Source organism: Macrotis lagotis, chromosome 1 (genome assembly GCF_037893015.1).
Source record: "Macrotis lagotis isolate mMagLag1 chromosome 1, bilby.v1.9.chrom.fasta, whole genome shotgun sequence".
Classification (NCBI taxonomy): domain Eukaryota; kingdom Metazoa; phylum Chordata; class Mammalia; order Peramelemorphia; family Peramelidae; genus Macrotis; species Macrotis lagotis.
In genome coordinates this window covers 108298267-108319595 of record NC_133658.1, presented here as the reverse complement: position 1 = coordinate 108319595, position 21329 = coordinate 108298267, and the positions used below count along the sequence as shown (strand labels likewise).

Below are 21329 nucleotides of genomic sequence, written 5' to 3'. Positions count from 1 at the left end.
TTCCAAAGCTCCTGGGTGCTTTGGAATTTGATTGTAAATATTCCTTGAAGTTTTCATTTTGGGATCTCCTTAGGAGATGATTGGTAGATTCTTTCAGTTTCTATTTTACCCTCTGAGTCTAGAATATTTGGGCAGTTTTCCTTGTTACTTTCTAGAAAGATGATATCTAGGGTCTTTTTTTTTTTGTATATCAGGTAGTCCAATAATTTATAAATTATCTGTCATGAACTTTCACTTGTCTTCTATTTTTCCATTTTTTCATTTATTATTTCTTGATTTTTCATAGTCATAAGCTTCCATTTATTCAATTCTAATTTTTAAGGAATTATTTTCTTCAGTGAGCTTTTGAACTTCCTTTTTTACTTGACCAATTCTTTTTTTATTTTATTCATTTTATTTTATTTTTTTAAAAATTATATAAATATTTTGTTTTCCAATTAAATATAAATACAATGGTAGTTTCTACCAATCGTTTTTTGGAAGGTTTTGAAATTTAAAAAAAGTTTTTCTCCCTATTTCCCTCCTTTCCCTCCCCCCTTCCCCCAACAGAAGGCAATTTGATACAGTGTTTACATTTGTTTCCATGATACCCATTGATCCAAGTTGAATATTTTGAGAGAAAAAAGATCCAAAATGAAGAAAGAAAACATTAGAGATAGAAATATGTAATACATATGACAACTTTTAGAAATTGAGGATAATCTTTGGCATTCAAACTCCACAGTTTGAATATGGATGGCATTCTCCATCACAGATCCCCTAAAATTGTCCCTGATTATTGCACTGATGTAGTGAACAAGTCCATCAGGGTTGATCATCACTCCATGTTGTTGTTAGTGTGTATAATGTTCTTCTGGTTCTGCTCATCTCCATCAGCAGCAATTCATGCAGGTCTTTCCAGGCTTTTCTGAAATCATGTCCCTCATGATTTCTAATAGAACAATAATGTTCCATAACATACCTAGACTACAATTTGTTCAGCCATTCCCCTTGATTTCCAATTTTTTGCTATGAATATTTTCGTATGTGTGGGATTTTTACCCCTTTTCATGATCTCTTTAGGATATAGACCCAATACTGATATTGCTGGATGAAAGAGTATGCACATTTTTATTGCCATTTGTGCATAATTCCAAGTTGCTCTCCAGAAAGGTTGGATTAGTTCACGGCTCCACCAACAATGCAATAGTGTCCCAGATTTCCTTCATCCCTTCCAACATTGATCATTATCCTTTCTGGTCATATTGGCCAATCTGAGAGATGTGAAGTGCTTTAATTTGGGATCCTTTAATTGGCACTTCTCTAATCAATAATGATTTAGAGCAGTTTTTCTCATGACTATTCGTAGATTTTCTTGTCTGAGAACTAGAGAATGACTTTTTAAAAATAAATTTAACTCAGTTCTCTTCATATTTTAGAAATTAGTTCTTTGTCAGAGACACTAGTAAAAATTTTTCCCAATTTACTACATTCCTTTTCATCTTGTTTAGAGTGATTTTGTTTGTGCAAAAGCCTTTTAATTTAATGTAATCAAAAATATCCAATTTGGTTTTTATGTTCTCTATCTCTTCTTTGATCATAAACTACTTCCCTTTCCATAGATCTGACAGGTAAACCATTTCTTGTTCTAATTTGCTTATAACAATTGCTTTTTATATATAAATCTTTCACCCAATTTGATTTTATCTTAGTATAGGATGTGAGATGTTGGTCTAATCTTAGTTTCTGCCATACTTACAGTTTTCCCAGCAGTTTTTAATAAAATAATAAGTTCTTAACCCAGAAGCTGGAGTCTTTTGCTTTATCAAACAGTAGATTCCAATAATCATGTCTTGCTGTCACTTTTGCACCTAATCTACTCCACTGATCCACCACTCTATTTCTTCACTAGTATCAGACAGTTTTGATAACTGATGCTTTAAGATAAAGCTAAGCCACCTTTGCCTTTTTTTCCCCCTTAAATCACTTGATTTTCTTGACTTTTTGTGCTTACATTTGAATTTATTTACTATTTTTTTCTAGTTCACTAAAGTAATTTTTTTGAAGTTTAATTGATATGGCACTAAATAAGAAGTTTTATTTAGGTAGAATTGTCATTTTTACTATATTAGCCCATTCTGTCCATGAGCAGTTGATGTTTGCCCTTTATATCTGATTTTATTTGTGTGAAAAGTGTTTTATTGTAGTTTTCTTAGAGTTAGGTAAGACTCCCAAGTATTTTATGTTGTCTGAAGTTATTTTAAATGGTATGTCTCTTTCTATCTCTTGGTGCTATCTTGTTACTAAAGGCTGAATGAAGATTTATGTGGGTTTATTTTTACGTCCTGTGACTTTGCTAAAGTTGTTGTTTTCAGTAGTTTTTTAGATGATTTTTAGGGTTTTTCTAGGTATACTATCATATCATCTGCAACGAGTTGAGTTTTATTTCTTCATTCCCAATTTTAATTCCTTCAATTTCTTTTTTCTCTTATTTTTATTCTCTTATAACATTTCTGATACAAAAATTGAATAGTAGTGGTAATAACAGGCATCTTTGTTTCACCTCTGATCTTATTTGGAATTCTTCTAACTTATTCCCATTGTGTATAATGCTTGTTGAGGTTTTCAGATAGAAACTGCATAACATTCTAAGGAACAAACCATTTATTTCCATGCTATTTAGTGTTTTTAGTAGGAATGGGTGCTGCATTTTGTCAGTGGTTTTTTTGGCATCTGGTGAGATAATCATATGATTTCTGTTAGGTTTTTTTTTTTATCAATATAGTCCATTATACTGATAATTTTCCTAGTATTGAACCAATCCTGCATTTTTGGAATAAATCATATTTGGTCATAGTGTATTGTCCTAGTGATAACTTGCAGTAATTATTTTGCTAATATTTTACTTAAAATTTTTTTCCTTCATAATCATTAGGCAAATGGATCTATAATTTTCTTTCTTTCTTTTGACTCTTCCTGGTTTAGGTATCAGCACCATATTGGTATCATAGGAGGAATTAGGCACATTTCCATCTTCAACTATTTTTTCAAATAATTTATAAAGATTTGGAACCAATTGTTTCTTGAATGTTTGATAGAATTCACTTGTGAATTCATCTAGCCCTGATTATTTTTTCTTAGGAAGTTCATTGATAGCTTGTTGAATTTCTTTTTCTGAGATAGGATTATTTAGGTATTTAAATTTTTCTTCTTTTAACTTGAACAATTTATATTTTTTTCTAAATATTCATCCATTTCACTTAGATTAGCATATTTATGGCATATAGTTGAGCAAAATAATTCTGAATTTTTACTTCAATTTCTTCCTCATTGGTGGTGAATTCACCGTTTTTATTTTTGATACTAGTCATTTGGTTTTCTTTCTTTTTAAAAAATAAGATTAATGAAAGGTTTATCTATTTTGTTTTTTTTTTAAAGAAAGCTCTTGGTTTTATTTATTAGTTCAATACTTTTCTTGCTTTCAATTTTATTAATTTGTCTTTTAATTTTCAGAATTTCTAATTTAGGATTTCATTGGGGACTTTTAATTTGTTCTTTCTCTAACTTTAAGGTGTATGCTCAGTTCATAGATTTCCTCTTTATTTTATTCATATAAACACTTAGAGATATAATATATTCCCTCTCTTTATTTTTTCCCTTATCCTTATTTCCTAGTACTTTGCTTCTGAATATCACCTTCTTCAGTGTGTTTACCCCTGCTATCCAACTCCCCTTTTTCCTTTCCCCTTACTTCTTTCCCTTATGTCAGTCCCTTCTTTCCTTCCCCCCCACCCCCCTTCCCCTCATAATATTTGAAAGTTAAGATAAGTTTCCAAACTCAACTTAGTGTGTGTGTGTGTTAATCCCTCTTTGAGCCAGATCTGATGAGAGTAAGATTCAGGTGGTTCTCACCTCCTCCCTTCTCCCTCTCTGTTGCAATAGGTCCTTTAAAGTCATAGACATTCATGGATATCCATTCCTTCTGGCCAAGAATATTCCCTCTAATAGAGTTAAAATTCTCAAGAGTTATGAGAATCTTCATTCCGAGTCAGTATATAATTAGTTTAATCTTGCTGGATAAGTCTTTTTTTCTTTTCCCCTTTTTATCTTTTCATGTAACTCTTGAGTCTGGAAGACAAATTTTCTGTGTAGCTCTGGTCTTTTCTCCTATTTCATTAAACGTCTATCTTTTCCCCTGAAAGGGAAGGCTCAGTTTTGCTGGATAGTGAATTCTTTTTTTTTTTTTTTTTTGCAAGGCAAAACATAGTCTCTGCTCTTAAGTAACTCATAGTCCTCACATTGGAGGAGACAATATTCAAAAAGAAAAGAACTGTATAACAACATATATGTGTGGGGTCTTTTGGTTTTTTTTTTTGCAAGGCAATGGGGTTAAGTGGCTTGCCCAGGGCCACACAGCTAGGTAATTATTAAGTGTGTGAGGCCAGATTTGAATTCAGGTGCTCCTGACTCCAGGACCGGTGCTCTATCCACTGTGCCGTGTAGCTGCCCCTGAATAGTGAATTCTTGACTGTATTTCAAGCTCCCTTGCTCTTCAGAATATTATCAGGCCCTTCAATTCCTTAATGTTGATGCAGCCAGGTCCTGTGTAATCCTGACTGTGGCTCCTTGGAATCTGAATTGTTTCTTTCTGGCTAACAGGATTTTCTCCTTGTTCTGATAAAACTGGAGTTTGACCCCAGTGTTCCTTGATGTTTTCATTTTGGGATCCCTTTGTGGAGAGGATCAATTCCTTTAATAAATGTTTTACCATCTGGTTCCAATATATCAGGACAGTTCTCCTTCAGTATATCCTGAAGTATGGAGTCCAGGCTTCAAAGTTCTCAGAAAGACTTATGATCTATGATTCTTAATTTGTCTCTCCTGGATTGTTTTGCAGATGAGGTATTTTACAGTTTCTCCTATTTTTTATTTTAGCAGATTTTTAGTGTTTCATGTATCTATTATTTTCCACAGCTACCGACCTTTTTTTTTTTTTTTTTTTTTTTTTTTTTAGATTTTGCGAGGCAGTGGGGTTAAGTGGCTTGCCCAAGGCCACATGGCTAGGTAATTATTAAGTATCTGAGGCCGGATTTGAGCTCAGGTACTCCTGATTCCAAGGCCAGTGCTCTATCCAACTAGCCTCCCCTTCCAATCTTTTTTAGAAAAGAGTTTTTTTCATTTACCTTTTGCATCTCCTTTTCCAATTGAACAGTTCTATTTTTGAAGAAGTTGTCTTTTCCATTTGTCCAACTGTATTTTTAAGAGAATTCTTTTCTTTTTGCACTTGTCAATTGTATTTTTAAAGGATTTGTTTTTGTATTGTAAAATGTTAATTTTCTGTTCCATAGTGTTAATTTTCTTCTGTGATTTTTCCCTCCAATTTTTCCATTTGATTTTTTTTTTTGGCAAGGCAATAGGGTTAAGTGACTTGCCCAAGGTCAGTAATTATTTAGTGTCTGAGGTTGGATTTGAACTCAGGTCCTCCTGACTCCAGAGCCAGTGCTCTATCCACTGCACTGCCTAGCTGCCCCCTTTCCATTTGATTTTTAATCTCCCTTCTGATGTTTTCTTAGAAGTCTTCCTGGGCTGGAGACCAATTTCTATTCTTCTCTGAAATGCCAGTTCTCTCTGAGTTAGGATCCTTGTCTTCAAGGTAACACTCAGAGACCCCTCATTGGGCTGATATTTCTTCATTTTGGGCCCTTTGCCTAGGGTCTTGAGTTGGTGGAGGGGCTGGTTCACAGACCTTTTGGTTTTGAGATCCCTAGAGACCTTGCTCATTTCGGGGGGGGGGGGGGGGGAGTTCCATTGGGCTGACCAGTACTGGATGCCAGAAGCTTTCTGTGTGATGTTGATTAGTGGCCCACTCCCTAGGTCTGGGGTGGGTGGGAGAGGAGCAGCAGAATCTGGTCTAGCACAATCTGGTCTGCACCCTCAGCTAGAAAGTTAATCAACTGGAACCAACTTCTGGGGTGGAGCTGAGAAGGTGGCACAAAGCTAACCTGCTCCTGGAGCCTTTCCCTACCAAAGATTAAAGAAGCATCCACTCTGACACCTCACCCAAATAAAGTCATATCTAAATAATTGGAAGAATGTCAAATGTTCATGGTTTGGTTGAGTTAATATACCTAATATAGAATTGCCATAAAATGGCATTTTTTTTTTAGGTTTTTTTGCAAGGCAAATGAGGTTAAGTGGCTTGCCCAAGGCCACACAGCTAGGTAATTCTTAAGTGTCTGAGACTGGATTTGAACCCAGGTACTCCTGACTCCAGGGCCGGTGCTTTATCCACTACCACACCTAGCTGCCCCTCTTTATTAAAGATTTTATTCATTTTGAGTTTTACAATTTTTCCCCAATCTTACTTCTCTCCTCCCGCAGAAAGCAATTTGTGAGTCTTTACATTGTTTCCATGTTGTATATTGATTCAAATTGAGTGTGATGAGAGAGAAATCATATCATTAAGTAAGAAACATAAAGTATAAGAGATAACCAGATCAGACAATAAGATAGCATTTTGTTTCCCCTAAATTAAAGGGAATAGTCCTTGAACTTTGTTCAAACTCCACGGTTCTTTATCTGGATACAGATGATATTCTTCATTGCAGACAGCCCAAAATTGTCCCTGATTGTTGCACTGATGAAATAAGCATGTCTGTCAAGGTTAATCATCACTCCCATGTTGCTGTTAGGGTGTACAATGTTTTTCTGGTTCTGCTTATCTCACTCAGCATCAGTTCATGAAAGTCCCTCCAGGCTTCCCTGAATTCCCATCCCTCCTGGTTTCTAATAGAACAATAGTGTTCCATGACATACATATACCACAATTTGCTAAGCCATTCCCCAATTGAAGGACATCAAATTAAATTTCTTATACAGTGCCATACCAATCAAACTATCAAATAGGGGTGGCTAGGTGGCGCAGTGGATAAAGCACCGGACCTGGAGCTGAGTTCAAATCCGGCCTCAGACACTTAATAATTGCCTAGCTGTGTGGCCTTTGGGCAAGCCACTTAACCCCATTTGCCTTGCAAAAACCTAAAAATAAAACAACCCCCCCCAAAAAAACCCCAAGCTATCAAATAATTACTGAGCTAGAAAAAAATAGCAAGAAAATTAATTGGGAGCAACAAAAGGGCAAGAATAGCAAGGGAACTGATGAAAAATAAATGTAAAGGAAGGTGGCCTAACTCTACCAGTTCTAAAACTATACTATAAAGCAGCAGTCATCAAAACTGCCTAATCCTGGTTAAGAAGTAGAATAATGGATCATTAAATTTGGATAGGTTCAAAAGAAACCTGCAGTAAATGACTATAGCAGGTCTACTATTTGACAAACTCAAAGACAACAGCCTCTGGGATAAGAACTCACTATCTGACAAAAATTTTTGGGAAAACTGGATAATAGTATGGCAAAAACTAGGCATAGATCCACATTTCACACCCTATACCAAAATAAGGTCAAAATGGGTACAGGATTTAGACATTAGATAAATTAGACATAAATTAGATAAATTAATAGACCAAAAATACTCTATCTTTTTGATCTATGGAAAAGGAATAAATTTATCACCAAACAAGAATTAGAGCACATTATAAACTGCAAAATGAATGATTTTGACTATATCAAATTAAAAAGTTTTTGCACTAATAAAATCAATGCTGCCAAAAGTAGAAGAAATGCAGAAAGCTGGGAAACAACCAGGAGTCCTGATAAAAGTCTGATTTCCAAACTATAGAGATTTGCATCAAATTTATAAGGTCACAAATCATTCATTCCCTAATTGATAAATGGTCAAAGGGTATGAAGACAGTTTTCAAATGAAGAAATTATAGTTATATATATATATAATCATATGAAAAAATATTACAAATCACTATTTATTAAGAAATTCAAATTAAAGCAACAAGGTATCATCTCACACCTTTTAGATTAGCCCAGATGAGAAAAAAGGAAAGATGATCAATGTTAGATGATGTGGGAGGATAGAGACATTGATGCATTGCTGATGGAGTTGTGAATGGATCCAACTTTTCTGGAGAGCAATATGGAACTATGCCCAAAGAGCAATAAAACTGTTCATACCCTTTGATCCGGCAATTCCAATTCTAGGACTATATCCAGAAGAAATTGTAAAAAATGGGAAAAGTCCTAAATGTTCCAAAATATTCAGAGCAGCTCTTTTTGTAGTGGCAAAGAATTGGAAGTGGAGGGGATAACCCATCAACTGAAGAATGGCTAAACAAGTTATGGTACAAGAATACTATGAAGTATTATTGTTCTATAAGAAACCATAAATGGTCAGACTTTAGAGAAGCATGGAATGACTTATGGGATCTGTTGCTGATTGAAGGGAGCAGAGCCAAGAGAGAACAATGTAAACATCAACAACATTAGGAGATGAACAATCTTGATGGAAGCAACTTTTCTCAACAGGTCAGAGAACTAGGACAGCTGTATTTGACTGGTTATGGACTATATTATCCCCAACCAGAGGAAGAAAAACAAAACAAAACACACAGAAAAAAAAAATTCCTACTGCATCTGATGAACACTTTATAAAAATTATCCCTTATGTATCTCTCTTTATCCTGTTTCCTCATCAAAAGTTACTAATTTGTGAATACGTTTAACAAAATATGTATGTAAAATGCTAACCTGACTATTCCCTACTGAGGCGGGGGTGGGGGGTGAGGGGTGAGAAGGAAGGGAGAAGGGAAATTTTGTAACTTGGAAATATGCATGTACAAAAGAATGAAAATAAAAAAAAAATAAAGTTAATTTAATTAGCATTCAACACAGATCTGCCACCTATACTTGGGCCTATACCAGAGGTACAGACGCCAGTGTTATTGCATTTGTTCTGGAGAAAGTCAGGCCTCCCATATAAATGGTGGGACAGCTACTCAGCTGGAAACAGGGGGACTTGGCTGAAAATACAGGGTTTGAGGGCTGGGTCTTCCAGATCAGCCAAGCTGACTGAATCAATACACTGAGGTTTCCCTGTCCGGCGGTAAGGCCCACAGCAGATGCTTGGGCTTCCTCTGCTGTTCCCAGGTCTGTCCTCTGGCCTCATCATGCCACCCCTGTGCTGGGTCTCTGCTCTCCACCCCCAGCTCACCCACATTCCCCTGGGACAGACCTTGCTGCATGATGTTCCCCACAGTTCTTCTTTGGTTTCTGTGGATCCAAATCTGTTAAGAGGCTTGATTCATGTTGGTTCTGAGGGAAAATTAGGAGAGCTCAATACATTAGTACATTAGTGCCTGGCCTCTCTCTGTTCTTGGCTGGAAGCTGCGGCCCCCCCCCCCCCCCCCACTTTTTTAAGGAGCTTTTTACGTAGTGTATTTTTGTGTTCTTTTGCCATTTGGCTAATTCTGCTTTTTTAAGGCACTCCCCCCCGCCCCCTTACCATTCGGCCAATTCTTTTTTTTTTTTTTAGGTGGTATTTTCTTCAGTATTTTTTCTGTTTCCTTTACCAAGATGTTGATTTATTTTTCATGATTTTCTTTCATTACTCTCATTTTTCCCCCAATTTTTTCTTCTACTTTACTTACTTGATTTTCAGAATCTTTTTTGAGCTGTTCCTTGACTTGAGACCAATCCATATTTTTCTTGGAGGCTTTGGATGTAGGAACTTTGACTTTGTTATCCTTTTCTGAGTGTGTGTTTTGATCTGCCTTGTCATCATAGTTAACTTTTCGTTGTCATATTTTTCTCTTGTTGACTCATTTTCCCAGCCTCTGATGTGTTTTTCTTTTTCTTTTTGCAAGGCAATGGGGTTAAGTGGCTTGCCCAAGGCCACACAGCTAGGTAATTATTAAATGTCTGAGGCTGGATTTGAAGTCAGGTACACCTGACTCAAGGGCCTGTACTCTATCCACTGCACCACCTAGCTGCCCCATGTGTTTTATAACTCTTTGTGAAAGTAGCGCTCTGCTTCTAGGATGGAGGCTGCATCGTCCCAAGTTTCCGGGATTTTATGTCCCTGTTTTCAGAGATAGCAGAAAACTCCCAAGTTTTTAGTTCTTTCAAGATGGCATGATCATTGGAGAGGTGTGTTACTACTCTCCTGACCTGTGTTCTGGTTTGTGAGTGACCACAAGCGCTCTTTTTCTGCCCTGGAACTGTGACGAGGGTCCCTGCTTCCCCTTGCCCTGAGACTGCACCCCCAGAATTATCACCCTGGTCCAAGTATAGGCAAAGGAATAGAATCCTGTCCCAGTACCAGCAAAAAGACCCTTTTAAATCTTCTTCTGACCAGTTGTTCAACCCCTTCGTGGTCTGTGGGCTGAGAGCTCTGGAAGCAGTTGCTGCTGCTGTTGATTCAGTGACTCACAAGGCCTGCACCTTGTTTCCTGGGGCACTCAGTCTGTGCTCCACAGTCACCAAGGTGTGGCAGACCTCTTCTACTGAGTTGTCTTGGACTGGGAAGTTGTTTCACTCCATTTTTTTGTGGGTTCAACTGCTCTAGAGTTTGCTTAGAGTCATTGTTTAAAGGTTATTTGGAGGATTTGGGAGCACAATTCAGGTGAGTCCTTTTACTCTACCATCTTGGTTCTGTCTTCCTTTGCAAAACTACCTCAAACTTATATAGCAATCAAGAGCAGTTAATTCCAGTATCACATAAATTGTTTGCAAAAATAAAAAAGAAGGTACACTTCCAATTTCTTTTTGTGATACAAATATCATGTTAATTACTATATCAGGAAGAGACAAAAGAGAGAAAGACATCTCTAGATTAATATTAAGTAATGAACCATGGTGTAAAAATTTGAAATAACACATTAGAAAGTAGGTTCAAATAGCATATTATCAGAAAGATTAGAGGTCAGGACCATTTGAAATTTTCTAGCATTGTCAGAACTTCTTTGGTGGACTCAGTGGAAGAAAAGGGTCATACAGGATGGGTACCTCTGAGTGACTTGTATTATATAATGGAGAGTGCATACAAATCAATGAGATCATATATTCATTTGAGTATTTTTTTTAGTACATAAATATGGAATAAGTAAAGACTTTTAATGTTGCTCCAGTGCTGTCTGCCTCAAGCTTTGGCATGGTCACTATCCCCTGACTTTCTTACTTTTCTATTTCCTCTCCCTCATTCCTCTCTCTCTCTCTCTCTCATTCGCTTGCTCTCTTCCTCCCTCCCTCCCAGTGCAGAATTTGGGAATTAGGAGAAAAAGGAATTCTGACTACATTTTATTCCATATTTTTTTGTTTAAGAAATAGTGAATCTGAGAGAGGTGAAAAGAAATGAGATATAATAATAATAATAATAATAATAATAATAATAATAATGAAGAGAATCAAAATAATAAACTCTCAATATTAGTGATTTTAATTTATTTATTTTAAAAGAAGATTAAATTAAAGCCAGAAAAAGAAAAGAATTCTGTTCTAGGCCTAGTGATTGTGCTTAGTTTTATGGTTTCCACCATTATTGAATAGCTATATAGTGATCTACAGTTCTTACGTGTGACTCCTCAAGAAATCTTCCTTAACCTCACCTGTGATGAGTCCTGTCTTTCTCACAATCAAAAATTTCTTTGTATGTCCCTTAACCCAACTGAAGAAGTCTTTGCTTGTAAAATCAGGACAAATAATTTTGATGTTTTTCCTGTTATAATGATTTTTCTTTTTTCTTGACAGATCCATCTGAAAGATATGTTAAAATGAAGACCTTTGAGGGCTCTTGTGCATTGCATCTGTCAGCAAGTAGAGGATTCTTAATGATAACAAAAATTCTTTTAGAAGCTGGGGCAGATGCTAATGAAACTACTTTAGAAGAAACCACTCCACTATTTTTAGGTAATGTAGTCTAACATAGATATAGAGAAAGGAAATCTCTTTTCAACTGCATTTAAGCTTAACTGGTTCTATAATGTCATGTTCTACTTTCTGGATGTTTTACTGAAAAATGTTTTAATACCTGTTTTTGGTTATGAGATTGTTAATATCTTTAGCATATATTAATAAAGCTTTAACATTGTTGTCAAAGTATGGTTAACTTATTACTGAAATGCACTATGATATTATTTATTCAATGCAATATTGTGGTTACCTTTTAAATGTTTGGAAAAATATTTTCTAGCAATGGTGAGATATAGCTGTGGAGGTCAGAGAAAAAGTACCACTTCTCCCTAGCCATCATTTGATATGGTCTCAAAAGATACAAATTGTTATTTTTTTTCCTAACCTAAGCAAAACATAATACTATATTAAAAATGTAGTCAGTGAAACTATATCACTACAGTAAGTAAAAGTAACTTGGACTTATTTGTATTTTGGAATGTATGTGACATATTCCCTTCATAAGTATAAGTAGTTTAGTTATGTATACTCCAAGGTCTAAATCAACTGTATTTTACCCTTGCTTGAAAATATTTTCCAAATATTATTTAAAAGATAACCACGATTGCATTGCAAAAAAAGACCTTAGTGCATTTCAATGGTAAAGTCTAGGGACAATAGAAAAATCACAGGTCTTGGAATTATAAGACCTGGATTCAAATCTTAACTTCACTATTTACTAGTTATGTGACATTAGGCTAGTTACTTCATCTACTCAATTTTTTCATCTTAGAATAAAATGATAGTATTTATATATTACCCACTTTATAGGGTTGTTGTGAGGAAAGCATTTTCCAAAGCTTAAAGGTCTTTATAATTGTGAGTTGTACTTGAGGGATGCAAAATAATTTTTTTTGCTTGCTTAGTTGTATATTTCTTTAATTCTTTGAGGATCTGTGATTTTGTGGATCTGCTGACAGAGAACTCAGTTCTTTAATGCCTAGTATAAAATTTCTCTGTAATGATTTGTGGTTGATAAATTAGTTGCCTTAGAGTAAAACTGGTGATGAGGCCTACTGAACTAAGCTTGATTAGTCTTTTAACATCAGACCTGCTCTCAAAGCTTTTCTGGTTTAGTGGAGTTGGAGATTGTTCTCCTGACAATCTTTGAGGATGCCATGAAAAAGTGGGACTTTGGGGGAGGTTTATCATTATACTAGATGAATTGTCAAGGCATGGGAATATGGAGATTAGAGGTAATTTGGTTCTGGGCATGCTTTTGATTTTTGGCTTGGCAAGATGTGGTTGAATGCAAAAGTAAAGAAAGGTAAAAGACTTGAATTATTGTTCTTGTGCTTCCACGGAGGTAGTGGGGCAAATTTTTAGCAAATCATTTAGTTTTTTTTTCTATTTTTCTATTTCTATTTCTCTGTAATGGAGATAATAATCCTTTCCCTCTTCTATCATGGGGGATTTTCTAAGGAGAAAATAGTTGAATTGTGTAAAAACATTTTGAAATAAAGATGCTCTAAAGTATATTTGCATTATTAAAGAAAATATTGGCATTTTCTTTTGGGAACTGATTTTCACTCTCAAGATATATGCAAAACAACATTGATAAATAGGCAATTCACACTGACCCCTGTGTGACTTCATAGAAAAATTCCATGGGAACTTATCAGCCTATTGCTTTGGCTTTTGATGGATTATAGTGTTCTTTTCCTTTGTTCTTTATAACCTTCAGTTTTTTGGGTTTTTTTTTTTTTTAGGTTTTTGCAAGGCAAATAGGGTTAAGTGGCTTACCCAAGGCCACACACCTAGGAATTCTTAAGTGTCTGAGACCGGATATGAACTCAGGTACTCCTGACTCCAGGGTCGGTGCTTTATCCACTGCCACCTAGCCGCCCCAACCTTCAGTTTTAAGAGTAGTTTTTTGTATTAGAGTATTTTGTAAATAAGCATGTATAATCTACTTTTTTTCAATATTTAATGAATACAACACTGGCCAATTGTATTTTATCTCACATGGTATATACTCTAATGTAGTCTTTGGATACCTTTAAAAACTCAAAATAGTACTGTTCCTCCTTATACTTAGCTATTGTAGTTATGGTATTTGCACAATTTCTTTTATATGGAAAAATGAGTCATGGGATTATTTTTCAAATAGTTTGGGAGCATATATTTAGCACTTTTATTTTGAATTATCTTTGAATTTTTTCAGATTGAGAGAACAATCAGTCATTTCAGGGAATCCCAATCAAATTCAATGAAACTATAACATAATACTAATGATAATGATGATAATTCCATTGTGCTTTAAAATTTGCAAATTATTTTTTGTAAATGATTTCACTTAACCTTTGTAACTATTTTCTGAGATGATTTTTTTTTTTTGTTTTTGCCATGACCAGCATATGAATTGGATTTGAGCGAGGGGGTGCTTGATGCTAAGTTGCCAGTCTCACTTTCTCCTTAGGAGACCTCTGGGTCCAGTGGCCAGATAAGAATCAGGATGACTGGAGATGGCCCTGAATGGGAGGCAAGTTAAGTGACTTTTCCAAGGTCACACAGCTAGTAATTGACAAGTGTCTAAGACTAGATTTGAACTCCTGTCCAAGACCAGTGCTCCATCCACTGTGCCACCTTAGTTATTATGTCTGTTTTTGTGATGAAAAACCTGAGGTAAAGAATTGAAATGATTTATGCTTAGATATATAGTTAGTTAGTGACAGAAATGGAATTCAAAGTTAGGTCTTTTTTCTGACTTAAGTTCATCCATCACTCTTTCTACTGCATATTGCACCATCTTCCATCTCTTTAATGTTCTGTTTTTCTTCTATATGTATCAATATTCTTATACCACATTGTTTTTTGTCATTAATTAGATTCTACTATCAGAATCTTAAATGTGTTGCATTAGAAAATATCAATGAAGAAAACTTTCATTCCTTTCACATTTATTGGGAAGCAGCTAGGTGGCACAGTGGACAGAGCACCCTGGAGTCAGGAGGACCTGATTTCAAATTCGGCCTCAGACACTTAATGATTACCTAGCTGTGTGACCTTGGACAAGTTACTTAACCCTATTGCCTTGCAAAAAAACCCCAAAACAAACAAACTTTTCACATTTATCAACAAAACAAGATTCAGGTGGCTATGATCTGCCAACACTCAGGACTTTCTCCTTCCTTCTTCAATGAAATCAGGACCTGGCTTTTTTTTTTTTTCCTTCTTAACCCAACTCCTGTTCTCATATTAGACTTCAACATACATAGTGATACTTCTTCAAATACTGTAACTTCCTAGTTATTTAATCTAATCATTTCCTATGATTTACTCTTCTATCTCATCTCACCTGTAATAATATTTTTTGATCTTGCCATTCCTTTCAAGTGTACCATTTCCATGTTTATGATTGTTGAAATTTTTCTTACCTGGTCATAATCTATTATTCCTCATTATAGCCAATTTGATAATATTTAATCTTCATTTAATGAGCTGTAATAATCAGACTGACTTTGCTATGGCATATATATATATATATATATATATACACACACACACACACACACACACACAATGTATGTATACATACACACACACACACACCAGCTTTATAGAAGCCTATTTTATAAAGAACTCTATTTAATAATTAAAAAAAATTTGTTGTTGTTCAGTAGTTTCATTCATGTCTGATTCTTCATGACTCCATTTGGGGTTTTCTTGGTAAACATATTAAAGTAGATTCCTTCTTAAGCTCATTTTACTCAGGTCCTCTTGAATTGAGAGCTTACATTCTATCTACTCCATCACTTAGCTGTCCTATTTTTTAAAAATAGGCTTACTTTTTTTCTGTATATGACTGTTATACTAGAAGGGGGCTCATTTCAGGGTCTGGAGTTTGTATTTTGATTATGTGCTCCCAATTTTGCCTCCATTGATAGTTTTCTTTGAGTAGCATGAATAGCCTGACATGCCCATCTCTGTTTGAGGAAGGTTTGCTATATTCTGGATTATAATTTTTATTAACCAACTTATCAACCAACATTTTTCCATGAAAACATATCTCTGAAATTTTAATCGAAGTCATTGTGAAGAAATGATGTCTTAAGAATATTTCTGATTCTTCATAAATGAAAGCTTTTTAATATATCTTCAGAATAAAATTTGCTAAACTTCATAACCATGTTTCAATCTCAAGAAGGTTTGCTGTATTCTTGATTGTAATTTTTATTAATCAGTGTGATCAACTTTTTTGTCAGAAGAACATACCTCCTAAGCTAATATAAATTCTAAATATCACTACAATGTCTTCAGTGAGAATACAGTTCAATGACTACATACTAAATTGTCCATTCTAATTCATCATAAAAATATTTTAAATAAAGTTATTTTTATCGTTCATGGAAAAGTCACTACAGAGGCATCCTGATTAAAAACTATGATTTGATCAGCTTAGGCCTATTTCCACAGTGGTATGAATGACATGAGAGGGGTCCCTGAAGACATACTGCCAAATAATATAATTGACAAACCAATCAATCAAATATTTTGAGTTTTGCTCTACCCAATTGATAAATTGCTTCTTAGGAACTCTATTTGAGAATGTACTCATGCCAAGCACACTTTCTTCAAAACCCCTCTCAAGCCATGACTCCTCGGATTCCTTTCCTTTCACCTTAGTGGCTATGCTAACACTGACTGACTTTTCTCCCCAACCCTCATTTTCTAATTCCCTTTTATTTGTTGTCTCCCCCCCGTAGAAAGGGATTGCCTTTTTGATTGAATTTGTATTTGTAGCACTTTGCACAATTGTTGGCACCCTTAATAGATACTTTAGCTAGCTAGCTTTCTGTGAATGCAAATGTGGTCTTATCAAAAAAAAAAAAAGGCACAAAACCAGAGTCACAGAATTAACTGGCAAAAACATGAAAAAAATTTCACTGCTCAAAAACTTACTATTTCAATATTATTGTAATGGAATTTCATTTCTAGTTCCACCAGATGTCAGTATCACCACAGATACTGCAGGAAATTAAAATGGGCTGTGCACATTCAGATATGCTTGCTATATAATTTTTTCAAAATATGTTTTTAGCAGAGATGAATTGTTGAGTGAAGAGATCCTTTTTCCTCTTAAAGTGTTTAAAGGAAATATCCAGAGATTTTATATACAGTAAAAACACAGATATGTATTTATATATTGACCCAGGTATAGTATATCATACTAAATACGCTCTATAATCATTTCAGAAATTTTGGAGTTGGACATCCTATGAATATTTCATTACAGTCTCAATGACTATGATATTTCTCAATATAATTACTATCAAAACATGGGCATCAAAAGAAGGAATATTTCTAGTGTATGGATATGGCACTGGGCTCACTGTGATTAATGTTTGATATCCAACATAGCTAAAATATTACTCTCTTCAGTGTATATTTTCTTCAGTTATTTTTCTAAATGGGTGCTTTATTGAAGATCCCCCATTTCTTACTGTATAAAATAATTAGCAGATTTGTTTTCTCTTAATCATTTATTCTTTTCTAATGAGCAGGTGTTTAATGATTAACCAGTAATAATCTTTATTTAGTAGTATAGTTTGGTGCAAATATTCATGCATAGAGTTGGCATAATTTTCCCTTATGTGGGCCTAGTTTGGGGTTCACACTTTTGTGTAATCTCCTATTATAGTATTCTATCATATGATAAACATTTACAATTTGATAAACATTTAGTTCCTCTTTGTCCCTGGCTTAGCATTGAATATACAAATAAGAAAAAAGAATGACAATCCCTGTTCTCAAGAAACTTGCAATCTAATGGGAGAGGTAGTATACCAAAAGAAATTGCAAATGAAGAGCAGGGCAGATGAGTAATGATGATGATGATATCAAAACCAAGCAAAGAAGTTGGTAGCAGAAGAAAAGATGACTGGGATGTTGAATCTTGTATCAAGGGAGATCATGAAAGAGTTCTTTGACCTCCAGCCTTCCAGTCTGAAGGGCAGAATCAATTGAAATTACTGAAGAGATGCAAGTTCCAAAACTGAAGAAATCTCCATGATGATGAGTTTTCTCTTTGAAATTACAGGCAGCACACAGTCTTGATTGAATTAATTTTGGTTTAAAGTTATATTTAGACAAAAATCTTTAAGACATGGATTTCTTCTTTTTCAAGAACACCTTTGTTATTTAGTGTCTAGTATTCCAATTTATTTTTTTTTCTTGTCTTTTCCTTAGTCTCTTTCACCCTCCACATCTAATCAATGGTTGTCTTGTCCCTTCTATTTTCTAATATCCCTTCTATAGTCCTTTTTGTCTCCATTAACATAGCTGCAGGCCCTGATCACCTTAGGCCTTGACCATTGCAGTAGCCATGATTGGTTTTCCTGCTTTAAATCTTGCCCCACTCCAGTCCATTTTCTATTCAGCTGTCAAATTGATCTTCAAGGTCTGATCATATTATCCCTTTCTATTCAGTGAATGCTAGTGATAGAGGATCGAGTTTAAAATTCTCTGGTTATTGAAAGCCTTTATGATCTTGTCCCTTCCTACCTTTCAATCTAATTTCCCCCTGCTTACTCCTTGATCCAGTGACACTGGTCTTACTGTTCCTCAAACAAGTCTCTTCCATCTTCCAACTTCTGATTTCCTTCAGAGATTACTCTAAATTTATCTTGCATATATATTGTTATATTGGGGCGGCTAGGTGGCACAGTGGATAGAGTACTGGCCCTGGAGTCAGGAGTACCTGAGTTCAAATCCGGTCTCAGGCACTTAATAATTACCTAGCTCTGTGGCCTTGGGCAAGCCACTTTAACCCTATTGCCTTGCAAAAAAAATCCCAAAAGACCCCACACATATATGTTGTTATACATTTTTTTTTCCTTTTGAATATTGTCTCCTCCAATGTGAGGACTATGAGTTACTTAAGAGCAGAGACTATGTTTTGCCGTTCTTTGTATCCCCAGACTTACTTAGTTCTTAGAACAGAAGGCTTTTAATAAATGCTAGTTCAAAGACTACAGTTTGTGGACCTTTGAATTGCCTTTTATTTGATGTTCTTGACTCCTTTTTCCCTGTCTAGTCTATTCTTCCTACAGCTGCCAAAGTAAATTTCATTAGGGGCAGGTATGACCATGGATTCACTCTCCAACCTCAAAACTCTATTAGTTTCTTATTACCTCCAAGATCAAATCTAAAAATCCTCAATTTGGCATTTCAAATCCACCAACCTGACCCCAGCTTAGAGCTTCCTAGATAAACTGACCTTTGTTGCTTTGCTCCTGCCTTCTTGCTTTGTCCTGGCTGACCCAGAAGCTGACGCACCTGGCAGAAGAAGATACCAGACATGGAGGTCCTTTCTCAAGCTAAATTGCCTAGCATTCCAACATTTCTATAGAGAGTGTAACTACAATGGACTGGCCAAATGTATCCATACCAAAAAAAAGATCTTATGGAGAACTCACATAGGGCGGGCACTCACAGAGGAGTTAGAAGTGCTACTGAGATACCCTGAAGGTCTCATTGAAGAACTTTGGAATTGATTGTTCAGCGTAGGAGACACTGGCACAAGACCACCCAGCATGGCGTGCCCTCATCAGTGAGGGGGCTGCACTCTATGAGGAAGGCAGAATTGAAGCAGCTCAAAAAAAACATGAGATGTGTATGTTTAGAGCACCAGGTGTTCACATGGACTATTTGTGTCCAATTTGTGGTATAGCATTCTGAACTCAAATTGGTCTGATCAGTCACAGTTGGACACACTGTAATATGTCTCTAACATAGAGATGTCATTTTGATCTTCTAAGGGGAAGAACCACCAACTGTTACCAAGACTGGAATCCACTTTATCTCTAAGAATCACAAATGTGGCTTCTTCCATGATCCACATTAGCATTTGGTTCCCCTTCTCCCTCCTTTATTTTGTATCTATTTCATACCTTCTTTGTCTATATAGTACATAAATATATATGTGTGTGTGTATATATATATATGTGTGTATATATGTATATATATATACACACATACATTCATACATACACACATATGTAAAGTGTGTACTTTGACTGGGTTGTGAGCCCCTCACAGACATGCACACACTTTCACTGTTGTCTTTTTTGTTCTTAGCACATAGCAAAGGATTTAGTAAACAAAAGAAACAATAAATGTTTATTGATTGATAGAAAAGAATTTGTAGATTCGGAAAAAAAAAACCATTTCCAAAATACCATCAGAAGAATTTTTGAAGTAACTGCCTAATATGATTATAAATAAATCCAGAATATTTAGGTATAAACTGACAGACAAGGAGGTTCTTTTTGTGCACTTGATAGGTGATGCAGAAATAATGGATAATGTTTAAATGATCCTAATATGAAGATGATGAATTGGAAGAAGAGGTGGTTGATGACATCACTTCTTGGGAGAAGGCAACTTTTAGCCTTTGATTCTGCAATTATTTATGCTGAAAAGCAACTTAGTTACCATGCCCAAGAGGTCATGCACTTTTACTCCACATTTCTGAGGAAAAGTCAAATAACCAAAAAGCTATCTGTCATCAGGGTCTTTTAAAAAAAAAAATTCTAGGGCTTCTGGTTCAGGTCAGTATGCTTCAACCTTATTCACTTCTCACACTAGTTATAAGTATACAGTCAGTATACCACAGTAATTTGTGTTTAGAATAATGACCTTATCATTCAAGGAAAAAGTCAATTTATTTTCTTTAGTATGCATTAGGAATATAGAATGGTATTTTAAAAAAATTAGAAAAATTTCTACAAAAAACATTTTAAAAGTTTTTTTTTTTAAATTATCCTCAACTATATAGAAAACTTTGCTAGGTAAAACCATGAATTCTCTGATTTTGATTTTACTGTATTGTTCTATTCTCTTATAGTGTACAGGAATTGGTGAATTGATGTTGTAGATATTTTGCCTGAAAACTAATAATGTTATACTTTTCCAAATTGTTTTGGGAGAGCAAAGACATTATGAATACTTCAAATTATTCTTTATATTATTTGGAAAAAAGTATCATTTCAAAGTTATTATGTTTCAGGGGAAAATGAGAGGGAAGTTTTTTTTAGCTTGATATTTTCTGAGTCTTCACAATGTTAATATTCTTCAGGTTACTGACATTTGCAATAACTTTTCAGTAGCTTTCAGAAATCTTGAGAAGACAAAGACCTTTGTCTATAAGACTTTATTTTATAGAATTTTAGGAGTCAAGTTTGGAAGGCACTTGACTTTATCTAGTTTAACCTGTTGGTTTTGCTGACTAAGAAAGTAAAGGTCAGAGAAGTAAAATAACTTGCCTCAGATCCCATAGCCAGGAATTGATCCAAGATGATATGGAATTGGCAGGAATCTAGGAATCTGCTGCCCTAATTTTATGGAGGAGAAAATTGAGACCCAGGGAGGTTAAATGATTTGTATGTAGGAGTGGAACATGACAGAAGATTAGACATGTTGCTTCTTTGGCAGGTAGCTCCCTTTTTTTGTGCATCTAGTTGCATAAAACTCCATTAATTCAGACCTTAAC

The 21329-nt window shown here is 35.1% G+C and overlaps 1 protein-coding gene across 5 annotated transcripts in view; it reads left to right on the top strand.

Moving 5' to 3' along the window:
* Positions 1-21329, top strand: part of ASB3 (ankyrin repeat and SOCS box containing 3) — a 131003-nt gene that overhangs the window by 53023 nt on the left and 56651 nt on the right. For all 5 annotated transcript variants that reach the window (XM_074206067.1, XM_074206070.1, XM_074206084.1 and 2 more), the window contains exon 3: positions 11636-11794. In XM_074206067.1, coding sequence (XP_074062168.1) covers positions 11636-11794 — 159 coding nt within the window. The remainder of the gene's footprint in view (positions 1-11635; positions 11795-21329) is intronic.